Source organism: Pimephales promelas, chromosome 15 (assembly GCF_988280905.1).
Source record: "Pimephales promelas chromosome 15, fPimPro1.hap1.1, whole genome shotgun sequence".
Taxonomy (NCBI): domain Eukaryota; kingdom Metazoa; phylum Chordata; class Actinopteri; order Cypriniformes; family Leuciscidae; genus Pimephales; species Pimephales promelas.
In genome coordinates this window covers 253779-277946 of record NC_142783.1, presented here as the reverse complement: position 1 = coordinate 277946, position 24168 = coordinate 253779, and the positions used below count along the sequence as shown (strand labels likewise).

The 24168-nt window shown below is 43.9% G+C and overlaps 1 protein-coding gene across 1 annotated transcript in view; it reads right to left on the bottom strand.

The window, feature by feature from the left end:
- Positions 1-21858, bottom strand: part of LOC120462449 (hydroperoxide isomerase ALOXE3) — a 30350-nt gene extending 8492 nt beyond the window's left edge. Inside the window, exons 1-11 of the mRNA XM_089119988.1 lie at positions 21814-21858; positions 21562-21703; positions 18715-18919; positions 15927-16008; positions 15697-15819; positions 10436-10539; positions 4261-4430; positions 4005-4148; positions 3344-3547; positions 2653-2739; positions 2155-2324 (exon numbers count right to left, since the gene is read on the bottom strand). Coding sequence (XP_088976114.1) covers positions 2155-2324; positions 2653-2739; positions 3344-3547; positions 4005-4148; positions 4261-4430; positions 10436-10539; positions 15697-15819; positions 15927-16008; positions 18715-18919; positions 21562-21696 — 1424 coding nt within the window. The 5' untranslated portion in view covers positions 21697-21703; positions 21814-21858. The remainder of the gene's footprint in view (positions 1-2154; positions 2325-2652; positions 2740-3343; positions 3548-4004; positions 4149-4260; positions 4431-10435; positions 10540-15696; positions 15820-15926; positions 16009-18714; positions 18920-21561; positions 21704-21813) is intronic.
- Between the last annotated feature and the right edge of the window lie 2310 nt (positions 21859-24168).

Below are 24168 nucleotides of genomic sequence, written 5' to 3'. Positions count from 1 at the left end.
AGGGTACTAAAAGGTGGAGCTAGACTCACTGCAGAACGCTGATTGGTGGACGGAGTATCGTCACTCGCGCGCGCTACATTAGAAGCATACAGTTGAAATATAATACTACTGTTATTGTGTCACGAAATGTGGTTTTAATAGTTTTTCAGGCGAGAAAGTAGTTTTTTAAAGCTCAAATCTGTGGTTTATTTATAGATTTATGATAATTTGACTGAGATCCATTCCAAGCGATCACCGGACGCTCGCGCTCGTGTCCCCCGCCGGGAACAGCCTTTCCTCGGCTAGTCGTTCTGATGTTTGCCGCTGACTCGGATGTCTCTGTAGTGGTTAAATATGAGATATTCGTCTTGTATAAACCTAACAGGTGATCTTTGGTCTCGTGAATCTATAATTAGTAGCCTTGCCAATAGTTTTGGCAGAAGGATAAGTGAAGTTTCATATATTTGAGCGCTGAATTTGTATATTTGACTGAATTGTTTGCTTTATGTTATTAAAGCTTTACTGTATATCTTTATTACTGTATATATTTTTTACCAGATCATCTGTAATGTTTAATGCAAGGCAGGGTTGTTTTATATTTAGTTTTGTTATAAATATAACGTTACATCCATCATTGAATAATCAATAGGTTATGCGTTGCCTGAACCACATTTGTGTGATTATAATCTTTAAAATGTACTGAAATGAAATTTGAAAAGAAGCAGAGTGGTGTTTTATAACATATTAAGTTTATTGTTGCCTCAAATGTACATACAGAGATAAGCGGAGTAGCAGCGCGAGCTGAGAAGTGCATTCAAGAACTCGCAGTTCCATTAGCAGAATTAACGTTACTGGACTCGCATCCTCGGGAGTCATTCTCCTGAGTCGGGCTTAGCGTAGGCTACTTGGTATTGAGAAACGCCTAATGCCAGCGCTTGTTTCCTGTGACAAGCATGCTGAGAAGCAAGAACAAGATCAGCTGTCTGTCATCCATTGTTGTTTGCTATGTTGCTTTCTTCACGCGAGAATAACGTCGATCGCTTCTTTCCAGCAAACACCACGCCTATCAAGTAATGGTACTGTTGGCGGTGGAAACGCAAGCCTGAGGACACACATTACACCAATTTTGTCCTCCTTACACTGGCTCCCCATCAAATTACGTATTGATTTTAAAATATTAGTCTTAACTTTTAGAGCTTTACACGGTCAGGCCCCTCATTACATTGCTGATATGTTATGCACATACTCCCCAGGCCGTGCACTTCGTTCCTCAGACCTCAGGTCTGTTAATGGTCCCAAAGACTCGCTATAAAACCCGGGGAGACCTGTCCTTTCAGGTTGTAGCCCCCAGTTTGTGGAACGCCTTGCCTTTGCCCCTCCGTGTGACCGACTCGATCGATTATTTTAAAAGGCATCTTAAGACACTTTTATTTAGACAAGCATTTAGTTGACTGGGTTTTACTTTGGGCTTTTTAAATGTTTGAAATGTTGAAATTTTACTGATTATATACTGTTTTATTTTTGTGGCTGCACTTTGTAAAGCACTTTGTGATTTTTATCTGTGAAAAGTGCTCTATAAATTAACTTTACTTACTTACTTACTTACTGATCATGGTGTACCGACCCGACCCGAACTGTACTGTACCGTACCGTACCCCTCAGTGGAAATGAGCCATTAGTGCCAACTGGGCATCGTTTAAATGCCACGGCCTACCTGAGCATTGTTTCTGACCATGTCCATCCCTTTATGGCCACCATGTCCCCATCCTCTGATGGCTACTTCCAGCAGGATAATGCACCATGTCACAAAGCTGGAATCATTTCAAATTGGTTTCTTGAACATGTCAATGAGTTGACCGTACTAAAATGGCCGCCACAGTCACCAGATCTCAACCCAATAGAGCATCTTTGGGATGTGGTGGAACGGGAGCTTCATGCCCTGGATGTGCATCCCACAAATCTCCATCAACTGCGAGATGCTATCTTATCAATATGGGCCAACATTTCTAAAGAATGCTTTCAGCACCTTGTTGAATCAATGCCACGGAGAATTAAGGCAGTTCTGAAGGCCAAAGGGGGTCAAACACAGGATTAGTCTGGTGTTCCTAATAATCCTTCAGGTGAGTGTAATGCCTATCAATAAAACACTAGACTAAACTCCACTGGTAGTCATACTTGTTGATGATATCCCACAGTTTCATCCCATCATCTCTGTAGTAGTAGTTTGGCACAGTCTCCAGGCCTCTCTCGGAGATGTTATCAGGAAGACAGAGGGCGCTGTAGGTCAGGGAGGCAGTGGCACGCTTCAGCAACTTCTCCAATGACTCTCCACCTACTCCTGCATACTACGAGTGGTAGAACGGAGAGAAGACATGACATAAAGTTAGGTTAAAGGCTACTGTATAAGCAAAGTTCTCTAATCACAAATCCCATTATAATTTCTTCAACATTTAAATAAAAAATATTAGTAAAAGCAATCTAGCAATGCATTGTTCAAGACGTCAGTCATCACAGAAGACATTAAAGAGCCATTCATGTATTTTTTTTTTTTACCAATCTTACAAGATATTTTTGCAGGTACATAGGATAGTGAACTGAATTCAACAAAAAGTGTATTGGATTATAATTGAAGACTGATCCTTTAGTGCCTCTTTAACCATTGAATATGCATACTGTTGTAATGGCCCCATCCTTGGATATCAGCTGATTCCGGGCCATGATGTTGATCTGGAGCGTGTATCGGATATGGGGAAAGAGGAGCTGCAGAAGGAAAAGTAAGAAAGAGATTTGTATTCACTGCCTTCACATTCTTTGAAGATAAAAAATATATTCATAAAGAATGAATTTTAATTTCTTGTCTGTGAGTGCGTGCGCTATTGCACCTGTGTGTATTTGTAACTGAACCCGCAAGCCTTCTTTTGTATGCGACTCCCTGAATTCCACTCCAGTTATTTTTACACAAATTACAGAACGATTACATTTTTGGAGAGAATTGTTAGAGGGAGGTGACTGGGTTTGAGTGAGACATTACTTGTGTGCCTAATGTCTGTGTAGTCTGTGTCCACAGGCTATAGATGAGTAGGTCCCTCTCTCCAAAAGGCCAATAATGAAGGACGGGCTTTTTCACTTGGTAACAATAGATACAAAAGGTCAAATAGACACAGCTGTGACCACACACTACACCTGAAAACTCCCCTGCCGTCAAATAGTATAGAAGTGCCATACATTATTGAACTCGCTATCATTCTCTCTCACTCTGTGGATGTGGATGTGGATGTGGCATCTCTGGAGCACGCCACTGTTGATCTATGAGCCCTCATCCTTCACACACGTCAAACCGCCTCATGCGCGGCAGATTCAATACCTTGTGGAGAGGGTGTGGCGAGGGGAGATTGCGCAGCGTGGCCATGGTGAACACCTCCGCCAGCAGGTGAGTCCTCAGCAGGTGAAAGTCCACCTCGTGAACGCCAAACTCTGCGTTTCGGACGAAGATCTTGGCCAGTTTCCAGTCAGCCTTTGAATCCGTCGGGAGGAAGATGGGATTGTCTTCGCCGGGCTTCTGCCGTAACTGTGGAGATTACATTTGAACATCCGTGAAAATGGTACAAATGGTTTCTGAGGGAATCTCTGCAATTATTTTTCTCCCTTTTTATGAAATGAGAAAGGATTTCCACGACATCTGTCGTAATTACTCTATAAAGACATTGACATCTTAAAAGGTTTGTTTACGTTTGCCTACTCTTCAGTTGTACATTATACAGTATATCACATTTAATTCTTTGTAATAATTTGGTTATTTACCTCATCTTTCGAGATTTATTCATCTGTGTTTAATTTAATAAAGACTGAGCAGGTAGTTGTGTTTCAGTCTGGGATATATCGCTTCTTGAGCATTTCCCAGCTGAAGCCAATTCGAATCTCTCTACAAGCTCAAGGAGCGACGTCCCATACAGCGTGATGTCTTGTGTTCTCCCTCAAAGAGCCGAGGTTTTATTTGTAATGTATTTCTGATTGTAGATCCGCACCTGAATGGCGATGGGCAGCATCAAGCCTTGAGGGTTGCAGTACAGCAGGACCAGGGGAGCCGTGAGATACTGCTGTCTGCCACTGACCACATTGCCCACCAGCTCATCCAGCATCTTATAGTCAGACAGGAAGATGTTCCCTTTCTGGGTGTGGGTGCAGATCACACCAAATATGAAGACACACACGAAATTAGACAAAACCAAAGCAAACCAGACCCAGTCTTTCCAAATCATTGCCAGTAGCAAGAAAGCGTACCTCCATCTCCTGCTCCAAGCTGCTGCCTCCTAGGGAGCCTTTGACCATGTCGTCTGTGACGGGGAAGTTCTCGGGCAGAGTTGAGCAGAGCTGGATCATCATGGGATTGAGGCCATTCAGAAACTGGTAGCCAAAGAACTCGTCCTCATCCCAGTGCTCCTGACAGTATTCTGCAAAGCATGCCGTGTCAGAACATATCCCTTACAGAACCGAAATATATTTCCCATATGTGAATGGTTTAACAGTATATTTGAAAAAATTCAGAAAAATATATTGTGTTTATATGTTACAATGAATTGAATTATACATAAGGTGTCACAGACTAGAAGGACACAGATGGATGAGTATAAACCAGGTTTATTGAGACAGGTGATATGGTCAGACAGCTGGTGAGTATATATAGAGAGAGTTCGGTAATGGAGCGGGAAACAGTCTGATAATATATCTCTTATCTTGAGCAGGACTGGAAGACAGAGAGCTGGGGCAGCGGACGGATGACCAGAGGAAGACCGGGGACCAGGAGCGGATGAGGAGCAGACAGGACTGAAGCAAGCGGGTAAGTATTCCTTGTAGCAAGTGGTATTGTAGCGGGAGTCTGTAGCCGATGTGTCGACGAGACCAGACGGTGAGTGACTGTGAGGAGTGAGTTTATAAAGGGAGGATGATTGGGACGGTGATTGAAGCGGACAGGTGACAGTGATTAGAATGCTGGGGAGCTGGAACGAGTGGGCGGAGTGAAGGTGTCTGGTGCTGACGCAGATGGATCCGTGACAGTACCCCCCCCCCACGGCCAGCTCCAGCTGGCGGACGGGACCGACGACGGGGACGACCACGGCTCCGGGGCGCTGGACGATCTGGATGGGTGGTGTGAAAGTCCTGGAGTAATGAGGGGTCCAGAATGTCCTCCCGGTTGACCCAGCATCTCTCCTCAGCACCGAATCCCTCCCAGTCCACGAGATATTCCAAGCGGCCGCCCCGTCGTCGGGAGTCGAGGATTTCATGGACTCGGTAGATGTTGTCATCTTCTGGATCCGCACCAGACCCTGGGGAAGAAGGAGTGAGAGGGTTAGTGTACGGCTTGAGCAAGGAGACATGGAAGGTGGGTGCGATGCGGTAGTGAGCGGGGAGTGCCAGCCGGTAGGTGACGGGATTGATCTGCCTCTGTATCGCGAAAGAACCGATATATCTGGGACTCAGCTTCCGACAGGGCTGTCGGAGACGGATGTCCCGGGTGGAGAGCCAGACCAGTTGTCCGGGAAGGTAGTGAGGGGCGTCGGTACGGCGAAGGTTGGCCTGGTTCTGGTGTCTCCGAACAGCCCGCTGGAGGTGAGTATGAGCTGAGTCCCAGACTCTCTCGCTCGTCTGGAACCAATGGTGGACTGCTGGGACGTCAGATGGTTCTCCTGACCAGGGGAATATTGGAGGCTGGTAGCCGAGTATGCACTGGAATGGGGTGAGTCCGGTGGTGGTTTGTCGGAGGGAGTTCTGTGCATACTCGGCCCAGGGCAGGTAACGGCTCCAGCAGTCCTGGTGGTCGTGGCAGTATGACCGTAGATATCTCCCAATCTCCTGGATCTTCCGCTCAGTCTGGCCGTTTGACTGGGGATGGTATCCTGAAGTGAGGCTGACGGTCACTCCCAGAAGGTTGAAGAACGCCTTCCACACTCGGGAGATGAATTGGGGCCCTCGATCGGAGACGACGTCCTCGGAGATTCCAAAGTTACGGAATATGTGTTGGAACAGCGCCTCTGCTGTTTCAAGGGCTGTTGGCAAACCTGGAAGGGGAAATAATTTGCACGCCTTGGAGAAGCGGTCCACTACTACCAGAATGCAGGTGTGGTTGTTAGACACGGGCAGGTCGGTGACGAAGTCCACCCCGAGATGAGACCAAGGTCGAGTGGGTATAGGGAGAGGGACCAGCTTGCCTTCTGGGAGATGACGGGGAACCTTGGCCATGGCACAGACTGAGCATCCTTTGACGAACCGGGAGACATCCCGGGCCATACCCGGCCACCAATAGCGCTGTTGGACGAGCGAGAGAGTGGATTGGCTGCCTGGGTGTCCAGAGCCCGGAGAGGTGTGTACTGAGTCCATGAGGGACAGGCGTAGACGGGTTGGGACATAGACCCGTCCCTCTGGACCTCCCGGCGGAGCTGGTTCGTGTTGTGTGGCTTCGGCGATGTGGTCATCTAGACTCTATTGGATGGGGCTGACAACCACGGCTGGAGGGAGAATGGATTCAGGCTCGGAAGGAGGCGTCTCGGGTTGGAACTGACGGGAGAGAGCATCCGCTTTTATGTTCTTTTCTCCGGGGCGATAGGTGACTGAGAAATTGAAGTGAGTGAAGAACAGGGCCCAACGGGCTTGACGGGGATTGAGTCTCTTAGCATCTCGGAGATACTCGAGGTTGCGGTGGTCAGTGATCACAGTGAGCGGGTGTTGGGCTCCCTCCAGCCAGTGCCTCCATTCCTCCAACGCCAGTTTAATGGCCAGTAACTCCCGGTTGCCGATGTCATAATTCTGCTCCGCCGGGGACAGTTTCTTGGAGTAGAAGGCGCATGGATGGAGTTGAGGTGGATTCCCCTGCCGCTGAGAGAGCACCGCTCCTTCCCCCGAGATGGAGGCATCCACCTCGACGAGGAAGGGTACGGCGGGGTCTGGAAGGGCGAGGGTAGGAGCTGAGCTAAAGGCTGACTTCTGGTCTTGGAAGGCTTGGGTGGCTCGGGTGTTCCAGGATAGAGACTTGGCCCCGCTCTTGAGAAGGTCGGTGAGTGGGGAACTGATGGGACTGAAGTTCTGGATGAAACGGCGGTAGAAGTTTGCAAATCCCAGAAAACGCTGAAGTTCCTTACGGGTGGTGGGTTGTGGCCAGTGGAGTACCGATTCCAACTTCCTCTGGTCCATGGTGATTCCGTGTGGGGTGATGACGTAACCGAGGAAGTGGATGGTGCTTTGGTGGAATTCGCACTTCTCCAGTTTGAGATAAAGATGGTAATCTCGAAGACGTTGGAGCACTGTCTGAACGTGGTGGATATGGGAGGTCAGATCGGGAGAGTAGATGAGGATATCGTCAATGTATATGACGACGAACTGATTGAGGAGATCGCGGAATATTTCATTCATGAAGCCTTGAAAGATGGCGGGTGAGTTGGACAATCCGAAGGGCATCACGAGATATTCGTAGTGCCCTGCGGGGGTGATAAAGGCGGTCTTCCACTCATCACCTTCCCGGATTCGGATGAGGTTGTAGGCACTACGAAGATCTAGCTTGGTGTAAACGGATGCCCCTCGGAGTTGTTCCAGGGCTGCTGGGACCAGAGGAAGAGGATAGCGGAATTTAACTGTAGCTTGGTTGAGCATACGGTAGTCGATGCAAGGGCGCAAGCCTACATCCTTTTTGCCCACGAAGAAAAAACTCGAAGCGGCAGGGGACACTGATGGTCGAATGAATCCGTGATCGAGAGCCTCTTGGATGTACTCCTCCATGGCCTTCTGTTTCGGGATGGACAGAGGGTAGATCTTACCTCGCGGTAGGACCGCCCCAGGCAGCAGGTCGATCGCGCAGTCCCATGGCCGATGTGGAGGTAGGATGGTAGCGTGACGTTTATCGAAGACATCCTGGAACGCCCGGTAGGGAGAGGGGATCTCGGGAGAAGGTTCCACTGGTGGGCTCTCCACGGAGGTGGTGGAGAGCGGAACTGGCGGAGTGGTGGAAGGAACCGGGGTTTTCGTCACGGATGACAGACAACGCTGGAAACAGTCCTGACCCCACCGTAGAACCGCCGGTGGACCATTGGATATGCGGCGAATGGGTCTCCAACCAGGGGCGTCCCAGGATGATCTCAGCCGTCGAGCCCTCCAGCACCAGAAAGGATATCTCTTCCCTGTGGAGCCAGCCGATCTCCAACCCCAGGTCGGGGCTACGATGTCCAACCCGGCCGCGTCCTAGTGGTTGTCCCAGAATGGTTTGGACTTGAAGTTTATGAGGGATGGTTCGTTGCTTGGTTTGTAGCCGGTTTAACGTGGACAGAGCGATGAAGTTGGCCGCTGATCCGGAGTCGATCAGCGCCTGGACTGAAATGGAACGGTTCAGATAAGTGATAGTGGCCGCAGTGAATTTCAAGGAGGAGATGGGCAATGGTAATTGGACCGTACTCACAGCGGGTCGGGGAGGGCGGACGGGACAGGAGGCGAGCAGATGGCCGGAGGCTCCACAGTACAGACACAGCCCGTTGGTGATGCGACGATTTCTCTTGGACACTGGCAGGTGAGTGGTACTGACTTCCATAGGCTCTGGTGCTGGAGGACTGTGGTGGCGGGGCACTGGACGAGGAGTTGGAGGTGCAGGGCTGTCGAGCTGGCATGCAGTGCGTCGCTGATCGATGCGAATGGATCGCTGGATGATGCTCTCAATACCGACGTTGTCGTCATAAATCGCGAGCTGGAGGCGGATATCAGGATTTAGACCATGACGGTAGGCGGTGATGAGTGCAGACTCATTCCAACCGAGAGTAGCGGCGAGGGTGCGGAATTGCAGCGCATATGAGGCGACGGACGATCTCCCTTGCCTCAGACGGTACAGCTGATCCTGGACCGAGATGGAATGTGCAGACTGCGAGAACACCTCGGTGAAGTGGCCGGAGAAAGCGGTGAATGTCCGGGTAACTGGACCGCGATCTTTCCAAAGGGCATGAGCCCAATTGAGCGCTCGGCCTCGCAGGAGTGAGATGAAGAAGGCTACTTTCGATCGTTCAGTGGGGAAGGATAACGGGTTCATCTCCATGTAGAGCTCGCACTGCAAGAGTAAGCCGCTGCACTCCTCCTCCTCGCCAGAGAAGGGCGCTGGTTGGGCCATGGGACTGGCAGAGGCAGATGAGGAAGAAGTGGTTACGGTGGATGTGGCGAGTGCTGGAGCGCTGGTCCGGGGAATGGTAGGAGAAGGTGGGTCCGGTGTAGCGCTGGTGCTCGGGGTAGATTCCTGCATATTGTTGGTCTGGTCTTCTGTCACAGACTAGAAGGACACAGATGGATGAGTATAAACCAGGTTTATTGAGACAGGTGATATGGTCAGACAGCTGGTGAGTATATATAGAGAGAGTTCGGTAATGGAGCGGGAAACAGTCTGATAATGTATCTCTTGTCTTGAGCAGGACTGGAAGACGGAGAGCTGGGGCAGCGGACGGATGACCAGAGGAAGACCGGGGACCAGGAGCGGATGAGGAGCAGACAGGACTGAAGCAAGCGGGTAAGTATTCCTTGTAGCAAGTGGTATTGTAGCGGGAGTCTGTAGCCGATGTGTCGACGAGACCAGACGGTGAGTGACTGTGAGGAGTGAGTTTATAAAGGGAGGATGATTGGGACGGTGATTGAAGCGGACAGGTGACAGTGATTAGAATGCTGGGGAGCTGGAACGAGTGGGCGGAGTGAAGGTGTCTGGTGCTGACGCAGATGGAGCCGTGACATGAGGTATTTGCCACTTTTCATGTATTGAAAAATATGTGGTAGTATATTTACCAATATATCATAATGTCTGTAACTTTATATTCAGTAATACACTTCATAATATATAGAAGTATACATGATTAGCCATGGCACTGCTGAGATTTTTTTTAATTACTCAACATATATAGAGATACCCAGATATACCAGAAAACCTTTTAAATTAAAAAAAGGAAACACTAGCATATCTCGGCCCTATATTAACAATGAGCAAAATCGATTTAAATAACACTAAATTTTAACATTTGCTCTCTGTTAACAGTCAGAAGCAAAGCATGCTGGGAACTAGAAATCTGATGTAACTCATTCCGTGACTGTGTGTGTGTGTGTGTGTGTGCGCCATTCACATTGAACATCCATTCACATTTTATTGGGAACATGTATGTGCAGCACATGTACACATAAAGGCTAAAACTTTGTGAATGTCATTGTTGTTTTTGTCTCTATTTATAAATATTTTATATTCATTAATAGCCGTAAATGGTCAATGTATATATTGCAGTATATTGGAAAAGATGAGCACTAGTTTCCCATATATGGAAATGTGTTATGTAATTTATCGCATTAAATTGTGCAGTATATTCCCATATATTTTTGCTCTAAGGGATTATAAGGTATAGACTACTTTATTTGCCATACAGTAATTTTGAGCAGTTTTTTCATTTAAGAGGAGTACCAATGGTTTCCGATCTTTTGTCACAAAGGATTGGTTCCAGTTGGCTGATGCTTTCCCATGAATCTCTGCAGTCAGCTAATCCAGTTAGCTTCAGATATGCTAACCTGCACACACAGAATACACATGTACACAGTGCAAACATTCATAGTGTAACAGCCTTGACATACAACTATAGTTGTGAGCATCTTTGTAGTTACTATTAGAAATTATACATTACTGCCATCCACTTCCATTATACCAGCGGTCGGGAAGCTATGGCTCTTTTCAGGATTTTATATGCTCTCCCAATTTTCAAATGTTGACTGAAAAAGTCGCTTAAAAATTAAAATATTAAGAGACAGTTGAGATGCACCATGCAGCACTTGTTAATCACTTGTTTATGATGCCCGTTTCCCAATTTGTGTGGGGTCATAAGGGTGCCGCGTCTAGGACAGAGGTATCGCACACCGGAGTGTGCGGAGCCCGATCTCATGAAGATGCGTATCTATACCAAAATGTTTTTTGGCGTATAAATGCCACGAGAAATGACATTCGTGCTATAGATACGAGCTTTCATGAGATCGGGCTCCGCACACCGGACGCGCACTTTCTCAGTTTACAGTGGTGGAATGTAACGAAGTACAAATACTTCGTTACTTTACTTAAGTACATTTTTCACGTATCTTTACTTTACTTAAGTACAATAAATAGTGCCTACTTTTTACTTTTACTTCGTTACATTTTGCAGCAATTATTATACTTTCTACTCCACTACATTTCTACAACTTCTGTTACATTTTCGTTACATTTTCTGATCAGTTTTTCCCCTGCCAAAACGTAATCTGACCGTCCGTTCGTTGCACGTTTGTCTCACCAGTGACGTTTGGTTGCCATAGATACAGTATATTAACCCGGTCACACATGCGTCTCACACGCAGTGTGTTTATCATGCAACTCATACGCGAAAATTTGTTTTTACGTGCATAGGAAACACACCGTGTGTAATATATGTTTGGTTTGGTTAGGATTATGGCAAGCCAAGAGGTTCAGAATTACACCATAAATGAATCGCGTTTACTGCCAAACATAGTTATTAACATATAGTAAGGATAAGCATGATATTGCCTAATTGCAAGCTTGTTTCAGAAATGGTGACATTTTTTTTTCCATCATTATTGAACATCATTATAGGAGTAGGCTATTAGGTTGAATGAGTTAGAATTAAATGTTTTATTAATCATTAGAAAATAGACATTAAGATAATAAATTGTTATGCAAGTACTTTTACTTTTAATACTTAAAGTACATTTAAAATAAAGTACTTTTTACTTAAGTATGGTTGTCATTGTGTTACTTCTACTTTTACTAAAGTAAATATTTATCTGGGTATTTGTACTTTTACTTAAGTACTGAGATTCAGTACTTCCTCCACCACTGTCAGTTTATGGCCAGCAATATTGTTATTGTTGTTTAAGGACATTATGGAATTAAAATCATGTCAGTACTATGTAATAATTGTACTGTACAATTAAATACAATCCTTGCTAAGTCTGCAGAACCCTTTACCTCAGAGTGTCCGTCAACAGAATGAATTGCGAATATCATCTGAAAATCTGATAACATCAGCAATTTTCATTTAGACAGCTGATTTCTGAAAATGAATGTCAAAGTAAATATAAATAGCTGCTAGGGATGGGACGATACTGGTTTCACGATAAACCACGATAAAATATACTGATGGTTAGTATTAACATGTAATGATCATTAAAACCGTGTTTGATTATAGAGATTTTAATAACTCACTGTAAATCCTGTCGGGCAGTCTGACGCAGGCTCGCTGCACGCAATGGGTTTCTTAAATTACTATTGGAGAAGGAATGGCGGAAGGCAGAGACCGCGCTCGGGAGATTTTTCAGCCTTTTAAGAGGACCAAATCTGGTGTGGTGTGGTAGAGGTCTTCACAGTGCACCCGAGACCTGTCGGCCCGGGACCTGTACGGGTTCGGGTCTATATTTTAAATGATCAGCCAGGTCCGAGTCGGGTCCGAATCTATTACTTCGGGTCTCGGGTCTGTTTAATATTGTGTGATATCCGTGCAATCAGAGTGCAATCTCAAACGTGTGTCATGTTTCTATGGCGAACAGACTGTAGCAAATGCAACATATAATAATATACATAAAATGTATTAAAGGGGGCCGAAGGCCAATTTAGCTCAAAGGGAAATGATTCATTGATTTGCAATGAATCTATGGAACCGAATCACTGAACCGAGCAAATGACTCGTTTGGAGTTCATTTGAACGGGCCGTAATTTGCAAGGATATAAATACCAAATCTATAGTGAAACACTATGTCTTAGCAAGGTAACTTTAGATCGAACAGTACAAAACATTAAATGTGCAAACACGACACAAGGCAATTATCTAATTTCTAAACATAATCACGCACACACACACACACATTCATACAGTCGCGAAAGGGAAAGAGTGAGTGGGAAAGAGTGAGAGAAAGTTTCAACTTTCAATATGCACGTAAGACATGACCTGAAAGGACCACCAAGCGTTAATTTAAACCTTCGTTTCTTAGAGAGGTTATTCAATTTACATTAAAGCACCAGTTCAGTTAGAGTCTGAAGGGTTACTTGCAAGTTCATGTGTGGCTTTGGGAGTTCCCTTTGTCTGCTGTCTCTTGTCTTTGAAGTGCAGGGACGGAAGTTTCCTGAGTTTGCCGGTCACGTGTGACTAGCAGCCGAATGAAAAGTCTTTACGATTTCGCAGCGCGTTGCGGAGAGCCGTTTAAAAAGAAGCTTTGCAGCAAACTTAACTTTGAAACGAGACTTTTACGAAAAAGGAAGTAAAGGAAAGAAATGAAAGGAAGACGAGTCGGATGGCTTGACTGAGCTGAATTGTAACCCTGATCTTGATGGGTTATTCGTCTGCTGGTTGAATTTGGTCTAGTCGATGTAGAAGCATGTGGACATGTTCTTTGTTTCAGAGATAAGCACGAACAGAACACTCTCTTGCTGGTTTTAGAGAGAGGCACTTAACAGTTACAGAACTGTAAAACACGAACAAAAATCAAACAGGCACGGAACATTGAACGGAACATGAGGACTTGTTCCTTTGTTTGGATCTTTAACTTAAACTCTAGTCCAACCTCCTAGAAACTTCTGGCCAATGAGGTAATGGCATGACTTTAGGAGGTGGATCTACTTCTTGCTTATCATAATTTATGCATGGTCTGTGAGCTGGTCTCCAGCACTTAGCCGAGAGACAAAAGACCATAGTTTAAACCTTATGATTATTATAATCATAAAACAAAATCTTTTACGCAGATTTCAATCAAGCCATCTTTTGAATTACGAGAATACGATTCGTTTAAGAGTAAACGAGGCATTCACACTTCTAATGGTTGTATAACAATTACAAGAGTTAATAGTTAACAACAATTACATGATTAATATGTGATCTAAGCATAATAACACATGAAGTGTAGGAACAACAAGAATTATGATTGGTTATAAGTCCAAGAATTGTTCTGTGGTGAGTTTATATGATTTTATGTGTGAGATCTCAGAGAAATCTCAACAGTGAGGTCGTGGTATGTTCAAGGAGTAGGGGTCTGTGTTACGTCTCTGTCCCGCTTAACAGAGATGATGTTGAGGGAGGTCAAAGGTGGTCAGGCCTCTTGTTCCACCATTTCTGAGCCGATTTGTCTTGGTAAAACATTAACATATTGACACGTTTCTTCCTGTGGCATTCTGTTGCTATCTGCAGGACCATAAAAAGTCTTCGGAGGGGGGAAGATTGGCCATCCTGTTTTCAATGGAATGTGTTTTAAGATAAATGCCTTTTATTCGCGATGTCTTGGATAATACTTCATTACCCACAATCCTAAACAATCCCACAGTGATGCATCTGATTGGTGGAAGTCGTGTAACGTGTTGAAACCCCGCGAAGGCACGCGAAGACTGAAGATCGCGTAATGACGTAGGGCTAAGTTCATTGGTCGCACCTCTGAGACGCCCCCACGCCATTGGATCCGCTGCACAGCCAATGAGGAGCGAGATGCTCAATGTTTTAGCATGTGCAGCTGCAAATGCGTTTGCTTCAGTAAATCGAGGAAAAGGAGTTTCCCTGCACATTCACTATATAAGATTTGGAAGTCACTCAAAAGACTCTTTCACGGTGGCTTCAGTGGACTTCAGTGAGGCGCAGTGGTTTATGGGAGGAGTAGTTCCTTTGCTCGGAAATGAACATATGTACATAGGCTTGTACCCTCGACTTTATTTGGATTTTCTCTTAGTTTTTTCACTCGAAATGATGTGTTGTATACTTATGAGTTCAGCCGTAGCTGGTTATCCTCAGACATGCTCTAATACTCTTTAGATATGGATTTTACAGAATGTCAGTGGGAGAAACGAATGGGAAATGTACTTCCGGCACCAGCGCTCTCTCGGGCTGTGGGCGGGACTGTGATGCTCTATAGACGACGAGCATTATAAAGAAGGAAATGCCATAGATTACAATCTTTCTCAAAAGACTGCATATTTTATTTGTTGTTTATTGATTTTCAATTATTAAACTTGTTGAAATGTGTTCAATGTGAGCATCATTTCTTTTTGAACACTTTCATCTAATTTTAACTAATTTTAATCTAATTTTAACGTGATTATATTGATAATCCCAATAATTTTGGACTCTATAATCATGATATGAAATTTTCATATCGTCCCATCCCTAATAACAGCACACGGTGAAGTCAGTATGTACATTAACGCAATTTTGAGACAAATAGATGTACATTTTATATAAAACTGTATAAATGGCAGGATCACCGGTGTCCACTCCTAGAGAATAAAGTGTTCGAATTTGAAATACTGTACGTGGCGCTGAGCTTCTCGTCCGGTGTGCTAGAAACCAGCATGTCAGTGAATAAAAAGTAAAATATAATAAAAAGTCGCCAATACTTCTAATGCACGAGTGTAAACTTTGGCTCTTTTGAAAAAGTTGAAAAAGCACCAGAATCTGTCAAGAAGCTGAGTGAAACTACACTGCTGGAAGAGGAAGCCAATATGGCAAAACCATGAATAGGCCTACTGACTATATTGCTTGTAATTCAAATAAGAATAGAGTTGAGATCAGTTTAGTTGTTTCCCTAAATTCTTAAGGTTGTGTTGTTGTAAAAACCCAATATTGGGTCCAGCAGACCCGTGAACTCTGAACAGTGTGTAACAAAGAGATGAACACTACAGGAGGGAGTAAAAATGACTTGGTCACTTACGGCTTTCCTGCGGAGAAGTAAAACTCTAATTGCTTTGTGAAAGAGAATCGGACTTCAGGCGGCAGAGAGCAGGCACTGTCGCAATCGATAACTTGAGGCGTGCCCTCAGCATACACGCGCCACCTAGGAGTAAAGTATTTCAACACAAGGAATTTCATTTCTCTTTATCTTAATATAACGCAGACACTTGGCTGTCACGCTCGACTTGTATAGGCGTGCTGTCCACCAACCTAAATAACTTCTGTTGCTCGTCTAACTCCCCCATCCTTAGTTTTTGGGCTGTTGGGTTGGTGTCCTGGAACACAAGTGAAGCTGAAATACAAATGCCAACATTAATTCACAATAAAAAAATAAACAAAACAAACAAAAAAAAACACATAAAAAATGTAGTCTATATCGTGTCTTGACCCAGGATGACTTCTTAAATGTACTTTATTGGTAGCATAATAAGTAATAGTAGCATTAGCCTATAGCTAATGTAGCACAGTCTTCTGAGATACATAAAAAATTAAAGCTGCAAGCAGCGATGGGCGGGCCCTCGCACCTGTAGCACGTCGAAGTCTGAGGCGTCCGCGTTGCACATTCTGGAGCTCAGCTGTGTACATGCGGCCGGGCTGCTTTTTTAAAGGTCACTTCCTGTTGCCAGCAGGTGGCGCTATGACTGTGGGCTAATATCGGCATGTACGTGTGTTCAGGGAGGGACTGTTGTATAACGTATAAAATTTCTGCGCAGGTCTGAGGATGTACACTGAAGTTACAACAACTTCCTGTTTCATGGACGAAGCATCGACGCCACAGACATGCCCATCGACGAAATCGCGCAGATAGCACAACTTTACATCATCAATGCCTTTAGAAGGCACAGCAGAAATTTGAAGTCGATCCGACTAAATCCCCAGGAGGAGTTAGTTAAAGTACATAATGAGTAAATCATCCAAAAATGGCGGTAAAATTAGAAATGGCCGATTTCCTGTTGAGTTTAAAGCATCGCTCCAAGAGACTTTTCTGTGCGCCTGGACATGGTAGTTGTACCACAGAAATTTCGTACATGTCGGTCAAACATGCGACGGGGGCTGCTTCGTTAAAAGTCACTTCCTGTTGCTACTAGGTGGCGCTATGACTGAGGGTGAATGTCGGCATGTAGATTTGTTCAGGGTGGGACTCTTGTCAAATGTGTCAAATTTCGTGCAGATCTGGGCATTTACAGCCAAGTTACTACAACTTCCTGTTTCATGGCGAATCTTCGACGCCACGGGCACGCCCATTGACGAAAACGTGCAGATAGCACAACTTTACATTGTCAATGCCTTTAGAAGGCACAGACGAAATTTGAAGTCGATCCGACTAAATCCCTAGGAGGAGTTCGTTAAAGTACGGAGTGTGTAAATCGTCCCAAAATGGGGGCCAAATTCAAAATGGCGGACTTCCTGTCGAGTTTAGGGTATGGGTTCTTGAGGCTTTTTTGTACGTCTGGACATGGTAGATGTACCACAGAAATTTCGTACATGTCGGTCAAACAAGCGGCGGGGGCTGCTTCGTTAAAGGTCACTTCCTGTTGCCAGCAGGTGGCGCTATGACTGTGGGTGAATGTCGGCATTTAGATTTGTTCAGGGCGGGACTCTTGTCAAATGTGTCAAATTTCGTGCAGATCTGGGCATTTAAAGCCAAGTTACTACAACTTCCTGTTTCATGGCGAATCATCGACGCCACGGACACGCCCATCGACGAAAACGCGCAGATAGCACAACTTTACATCGTCAATGCCTTTAGAAGGTACAGCAGAAATTTGAAGTTGATCCGACTAAATCCCTAGGAGGAGTTCGTTAAAGTACGGAGTGTGTAAATCGTCCCAAATCGGTCGCCGAATTCAAAATGGCGGACTTCCTGTCGAGTTTAGGGTATGGGTTCTTGAGGCTTTTTTGTGCGTCTGGTCATGGTAGATGTACCACAGAAATTTCGTACATGTCGGTCAAACAAGCGGCGGGGGCTGCTTCGTTAAAGGTCACTTCCTGTTGTCAGCAGGTGGCGCTATGACTGTGGGTGAATTTCGGCATGAATATTTGTTCAGGGTGGGACTCTTGTCAAATGTGTAAAATTTCGTGCAGATCTGGGCATTTACAGCCAAGTTACTACAACTTCCTGTTTCATGGCGAATCTTTGACGCCACGGACACGCCCATCCACGAAAACGCGCAGATAGCACAACTTTACATCGTCAATGCCTTTAGAAGGCACAGCAGAAATTTTAAGTCGATCCGACTAAATCCCTAGGAGGAGTTCGTTAAAGTACGGAGTCTGTAAATCGTCCAAAAATGGCCGCCAAATTCAAAATGGCGGACCTCCTGTCAAGTTTAGGGTATGGGTTCTTGAGGCTTTTTTGTGCGTCTTGATATGTTACACGTCCCCACCAAATTTCGTGCATGTAGGTTGAACGTGGACGAGGGGCTAATTTTTTCCAATTTTCTAGGTGGCGCTAGCGTGCCATTTTGCCCCGCCCATCTGCGAAACCCACAAAATACGAAATTTTTCACCAGTCCTGACATGCGTGCCAAATTTGGTGAGTTTTTGAGCATGTTGCGGCCCCGAAAATGGCACTTACTTTGCAGAAAAAATAAAAATAAAAAAATAATCCTAACAGTTTCAATAGGGTCCTCGCACTGTTAGTGCTCGGGCCCTAATAATAATCCTAACAGTTTCAATAGGGTCCTCGCACTGTTAGTGCTCGGGCCCTAAATATGTCTGTAAAAAAAACATATGAATGACAACTACATACACAGTCCATCTTCAAGCCATCAGCCAATGAACATCCCAACAATAACAGCCATGTAATCTCTAGTCCTGACCCTGTGCAGGAGTTATACTGTATTTGAGCATCTGACACTCTGCAATATTCAAAAGTGTGTGTGTGTGTGTGTGTGTGTGTACGCACATGTAGTATATTTGCAAGACATCACCACTGAACTTTCCATTACTTCAGTAAATGTGAATGGGGGCCATGACTTGAAATGGGAGTGCCTACCTTTAGCAGGTCTTAAAGCGAGCCTCTCGTTCCAGTCCAGCCAGTTGTAGCACGGAAACAAAATCTTGTCTCCTTCTGGCGTGTTGATGGTGATCTTATCGCAGAACCACTGGTCGTAAAGAAGACCCATGAACGGCTTGGAGTGGAGCTGGACATCTATGAGCTCTCCCAGGGGCGCTTTACAGTCTATCTGAAAGTCTTGCACCTAAACAGACAAATGTACAATGGCGTATTAGGGCCACTGTGTGCAAAACTATTAACTAATATGCAGTCGGGGGAGGGGGTTCAAATTCAGAGAAGAAACTCCAGAATTTCCATCAAAAAAGCTTTTATTTTTAAATGAAAATTTTTTTTTAATTTTTTTTTTATCATTACAACTTTTATACTCACTCATTCAATTATCGTAAAAGGGACCCTCCACCCATTTGCATTAAGATTTCCATTGTTAAAAACCCAGTTATACTATTGAATGGTCGTGCAACACTTTCTCGTTTTCGACTGAGACGAGAGAAATCCTTCTTCCTCCTACAATGACGCAAAAATCGTCATTTTACGCCACTGTAAGAGGGGGGTTTCTGTAAAGACTAAAGGCACTAGATCCCACCCTTTCAAACCCGCCCATAGGGGGCTGGGCCTAATGCGCTAACCGACCAATCACAGATCAGTGCCAGTGCGTTTGATTTCACTGGCAGAAACTATTTAATAATATGGAAGAAGATGCTGAATGTGCAGACGGATGCATTATGGGTAGGATTGGGTACCGAAACGCGGAGCCAATAGGGAACCGGTTCCGACGTATAGGGTCATAACCAGAACGAATAAGAACAAAAATTTCGGTGTCATGAGGCGCACACACGCAAAGTCTCTCGTTCTCTCCCTCTCCCTCGTGCGTGCACTATACGGTGTGGAGCACAGTCTGATCTGTCTCGCATGTGTGCTCTCGCTCGCTCGCTCTAGATTCGGGAGATTTGAACTCATTTGCGGCATCAGGGAGCCGAGATCAATATGCGGGAGACTTCGCGGATAGTCTGATAAGGAGGGGATTAATGAAGATGCCGAAGACAAAAAGCTCCAAGGGTTGTCTGCATTTCATGTGTAGAGTTACGTATCAGAATCACGCCCGTATAGAATCACGCCAGTCCATTGGTCGATGGCGTCTATTAGCGCGCATTATAAAGTGCGCAAATGTCATATTAGCTCGCATTATCTGATTTCATTGTGCGAAATGATTTCCTGGTGGTGGCGTAGAGTGGTGCTCAACTCTAGTCTACAGTGATGGGCGGAGTAGTGGGAGTGGCCTGTGGAGCAGAGCATTGCAATGCACTATGGGGATTGTGGTCTACAATCCACAAGCACTAAAAAGTCATTTTCTGCGTTTTATCAGGCAAGAAAAACCCGAATTAGAAATTTATGATACTATTCTACTATGACCCACTTTCAATACATATTCATGTCTCCACCCGTTGAATTAGCCTTTAACACTTTAGAATACAGTTTCTTACTTACATTAACACTTAAGTCACTACTGTTAACTACTAAGGAAGATATGTTAGCTAATCGTTTTGTAATACAATTTTATGTTAAGTAACAGTTAGTTAAACAATATGAATTCTGTCATACCTCCTGAATAACTATTAATTATTTATTAATTAAGGTTCAAGAAAAATTACTATGAATTAACAACTAATGAACAGTCATACACAGTAGTCACTACATTAATCCGTTTTTTTTGTTTTTTTTTTATTTTTAATTTTTTTGCAGTGGAGTGGTATATATATATATATATATATAACTTCCAATAAAATATAACTCCAGTAAAATGATAATTAGGCCTGAAGTCAGTGCCAGCATGTTTGGGCTCTGAGTGAAACGCAGGGCGGCGGTCTGAAGTTAGCAGTTTCCCCGCCGAACACGAGATCCAGCACCACTACCGTGGACACGGGAGGACAGACGCCGTCTGCTTTAAACCAGATTAAAATTAGGCAGTGTTGTACATGTTATTAAGAAATGTTCTGATTTGAAATATAGGAAGATATCATGTAAACGAGTCATTGTCGTGTATTTTAAGGTTTAGATGATTACGTTAATAGGGATTTTTGACAATAAGTTTGATTTGAGTCAGAAGTATGTGGCAATTTTTTATTAATTACTAATAAGGTTAAATAATTCCTGCAGAATTGATTTATTACTTACTAATAAGTTCCCTATTTTTTTGCCTCAAATAAATGAATTTACTGATACGTGGCATTCAATATAAAACACAGCACTGAATATAAAATATAAAAATTAATCTGAGGTTAGTTATGGCAAGGCTCTTGAGTGGGGTTCCTTTCTGAAGTCGATTTCTTGCAGAACACACAAAACCACACCGGCAAAAACCTCTTTGACAGTTATATGTATTGGTTAAAATTGTATTTTCATAATACTACTTATATTAATATATATACTATATATTAATAACTTTAGTAAATACAGAAAGGGCCACAATGTAGTTTTTAAGACTGTTCAGTGGTCACTTCTTGTTTCTCTTGATCCTTTGTTAGTAGATAATTAATAGTCATTGTTCAGGTGGTATGACAGTATTAGTTATTGATTAACTAACTGTTACTTAACAAGATCATACAATTCTATTAAATACCGATTAGTTAACACATCTTTCTGAGTAGTGAAGAAGTAGTTAATGAAGAATTACCTATTAGTTCTTCAGTAGTTCCTTATTAGTTTTGCAGTAAGTAAGAAACAGTATTGTAAAGTGTTACCCAATTATCTTTTATTAAATGTAGCATTGACTGATAGTTTTTAGTCCAAAACACACTCCACACCACTGGTTTAATTGGGTGCACTTACCGATCCCTGACAAAACCCACGAAAGCATTGTTCGTCACTCTCATCCTCAGTCCCACGCAGCTGGATGTAGATATAGCTGTTGGTTCCTGCCATAGCCCTATCTCCTGTGTTCACCGTTACTGTGTAGATCACCATGGCTGCTCTGCAAAGGAACGGATAACGAAGAGAAAATACAAACATAATGAGACCACCAAAGAATATCCCAGCATACAGAGAGGAAGAGAGAGAGAAAGAAAGAGTCTCATCTCTTACTGTAAGAAATGTTACTGCTGTAAGAATTGCAACAACCGCTGTAACTAGATTGACTGTAAAGAGAGAGCAGTTTATGGCATTGAAATACAACAAAAATGAAAGCCATTTTAATTGAACACTCCATTGCAAAGATCTTTAAAGTTTAATTACCAGGTTTCTGCCAAAACAAGGACCTTATCCCTTTGATAATGACCTGAACAAGAAGTGGCCAAGCATTTTATACCTTCCTTGTAATGTATGCGTTTTTGTCAGGGTCATGACATCCAATCAAAAGAGTAATACCTTTTTCTTTGTAAAAATAAGGAAAAGTTTATCCTTCTGTAGTGTCAGTGTTTTTCAAGGCGTTCTGACGTGCTCTGGCATTTCTGCTTCTCTCTTTTCGTTACGCTGAATAGGGTGGGATCTTTGTCAGATTTATGTGGAAAAACCCTGAGGCAAATTACAGTCAATTTCCAGAAACACCAGGATATACAGGATATACATATACAGGAATTGATGAACTTTATTTATCACTTCCTGTATATGTGTGTGGGGGGGTTCAAAACATAGTCTTACTATTATATGTTATTGAACTCAAACATAGCTAGCTTGATCAATTTTGACAGAGCATTAGAGAGCATTTGTACGGTTCACTCGTTCACACTCCTCCAGATACAGACTGAAACACCGTTATCCTTCAACATCATGCACAACACAGAGAAGACTGACTAGCTGCATTGGGGAAAACTATTATATGTGTCAAATTAAATATAGGCTATTATATAGATTTATGCTGTATTTTTTCTGAGGTAATGTTTCCTCTTTTCCACAGTATCACACAAGAGTGGGTCAACTAATCTTCAAAGATTATAAACAGAAACAGAAGTTCAGAAGGTTGTTGCAATCTTTTAATTTTGTATTGTTTTACCTATCCAATGAAATATTTTCTGTTACTGAACATATTTGACGTATCCTGCTAGATTTATATTGAGCGCATGAAGAAATATTTGTAGATTCCACCTGGGAAGGCTCAGCTAAAATACTAAAAAAACAGTGGATTAGTAAACTGACATGATGCAACTCTTCTTAAAGAGGCCATTATTTTGTTGTATTTTCAGTGGTTTCATTATGTTGTTTAGCAGTTCCCTTTCAAGGAACCCTGCAGAGTTTAGCTTCAACCCTAATTAGCACAACGGACCAGCTAATCAAGTCCTTCAGGCTCATTTGAAAAGTGTGAGTGTGCTGAAGCAGGGTATAAACTAAACTCTGTAGTGCTGTGGCCCTCCAGGAACTGAGATCAGCCGGGTCCGGGTCCGAATCTATGACTTCGGGTCCTGGGTCTGTTTAACATTGTGTGTAATACCGTGCGATCGGAGTCATCAGACTTGATCAGAGTCAGAATGAGTCAGTCAGCACTGCTTGTGTTTTTTTGCAACTTGTAAAATTAGGTACAGAAAAGTGTGAGCCAAAAAAAGAGCGATCTCTCTCTCTCTCTCTCTGTCCGTGCGTGCAGTGTCAAGCATGTGTCATGTTTCTTCCGCCAAACCGCGCTTTACATTTTCTCCCATTTTTATATTAATATAAATGAACCGTCTTGTTTAATCTCAGTTTTAGTGGTCAGATTCAGACTCGATGCAGAGCAGAGAGCCGATATTATAGCAAATAAATAACGTCAGCGATGGCACTGAACGAGCAATCGTTTTTATAGTTCAGAAGGGCAAACAGTTAAAGTTATTATGCTAACTCGAGTCAAAATTTACATGTGCAAAAAGTTGCATTTGTCATCATCACCGTGACATCAAGTGGACTTTTAAAGCTGAAGTAATCAATGGATTAAAGGTAGTGGTGCACGATATATCGGCCGCCGATATAATATCGGCCGATTTGGTCAATTTTTTACACATCGGTATCGTTCCGATGTCAAAATAGGGCCGATGTGAACAGGCCGATGATCATCCCTGTGTATTTGACGTGTGTGTAGGTGTGAGTGTGGGGGCGGGGATGTTTGTTTTTGCACGCGTATTAAAAGCGCAAGTGCGTTTAAATATCAAGCCACGAAGACTGGAACTGGTGAGCTGTTTTCTGCCAGCCTTCCTAATGCATATTTTTGTCCCGCCAAAGCCATATTTGACCGGTAAGTGATGTAGATGAGTGACTGCTGCGCTTGTTTAACTGAGGGAACAAGAGAGAGTGAAAGCACCGGTCCCGCGCGCCGTCTTCAAAATGTCTTGCTTTCTCTCTCTCTCTCTCTCTCTCTCTCTCTCTCCCTCCCTCCCTCCCTCCCGCATGTTTATGAATTGAGTTGGCTGAATACACGACGGTAAAAGGTCGGAAGACCGAAGTTTTTTTCTTCTGAACTACTGGTTGTGAATTGTG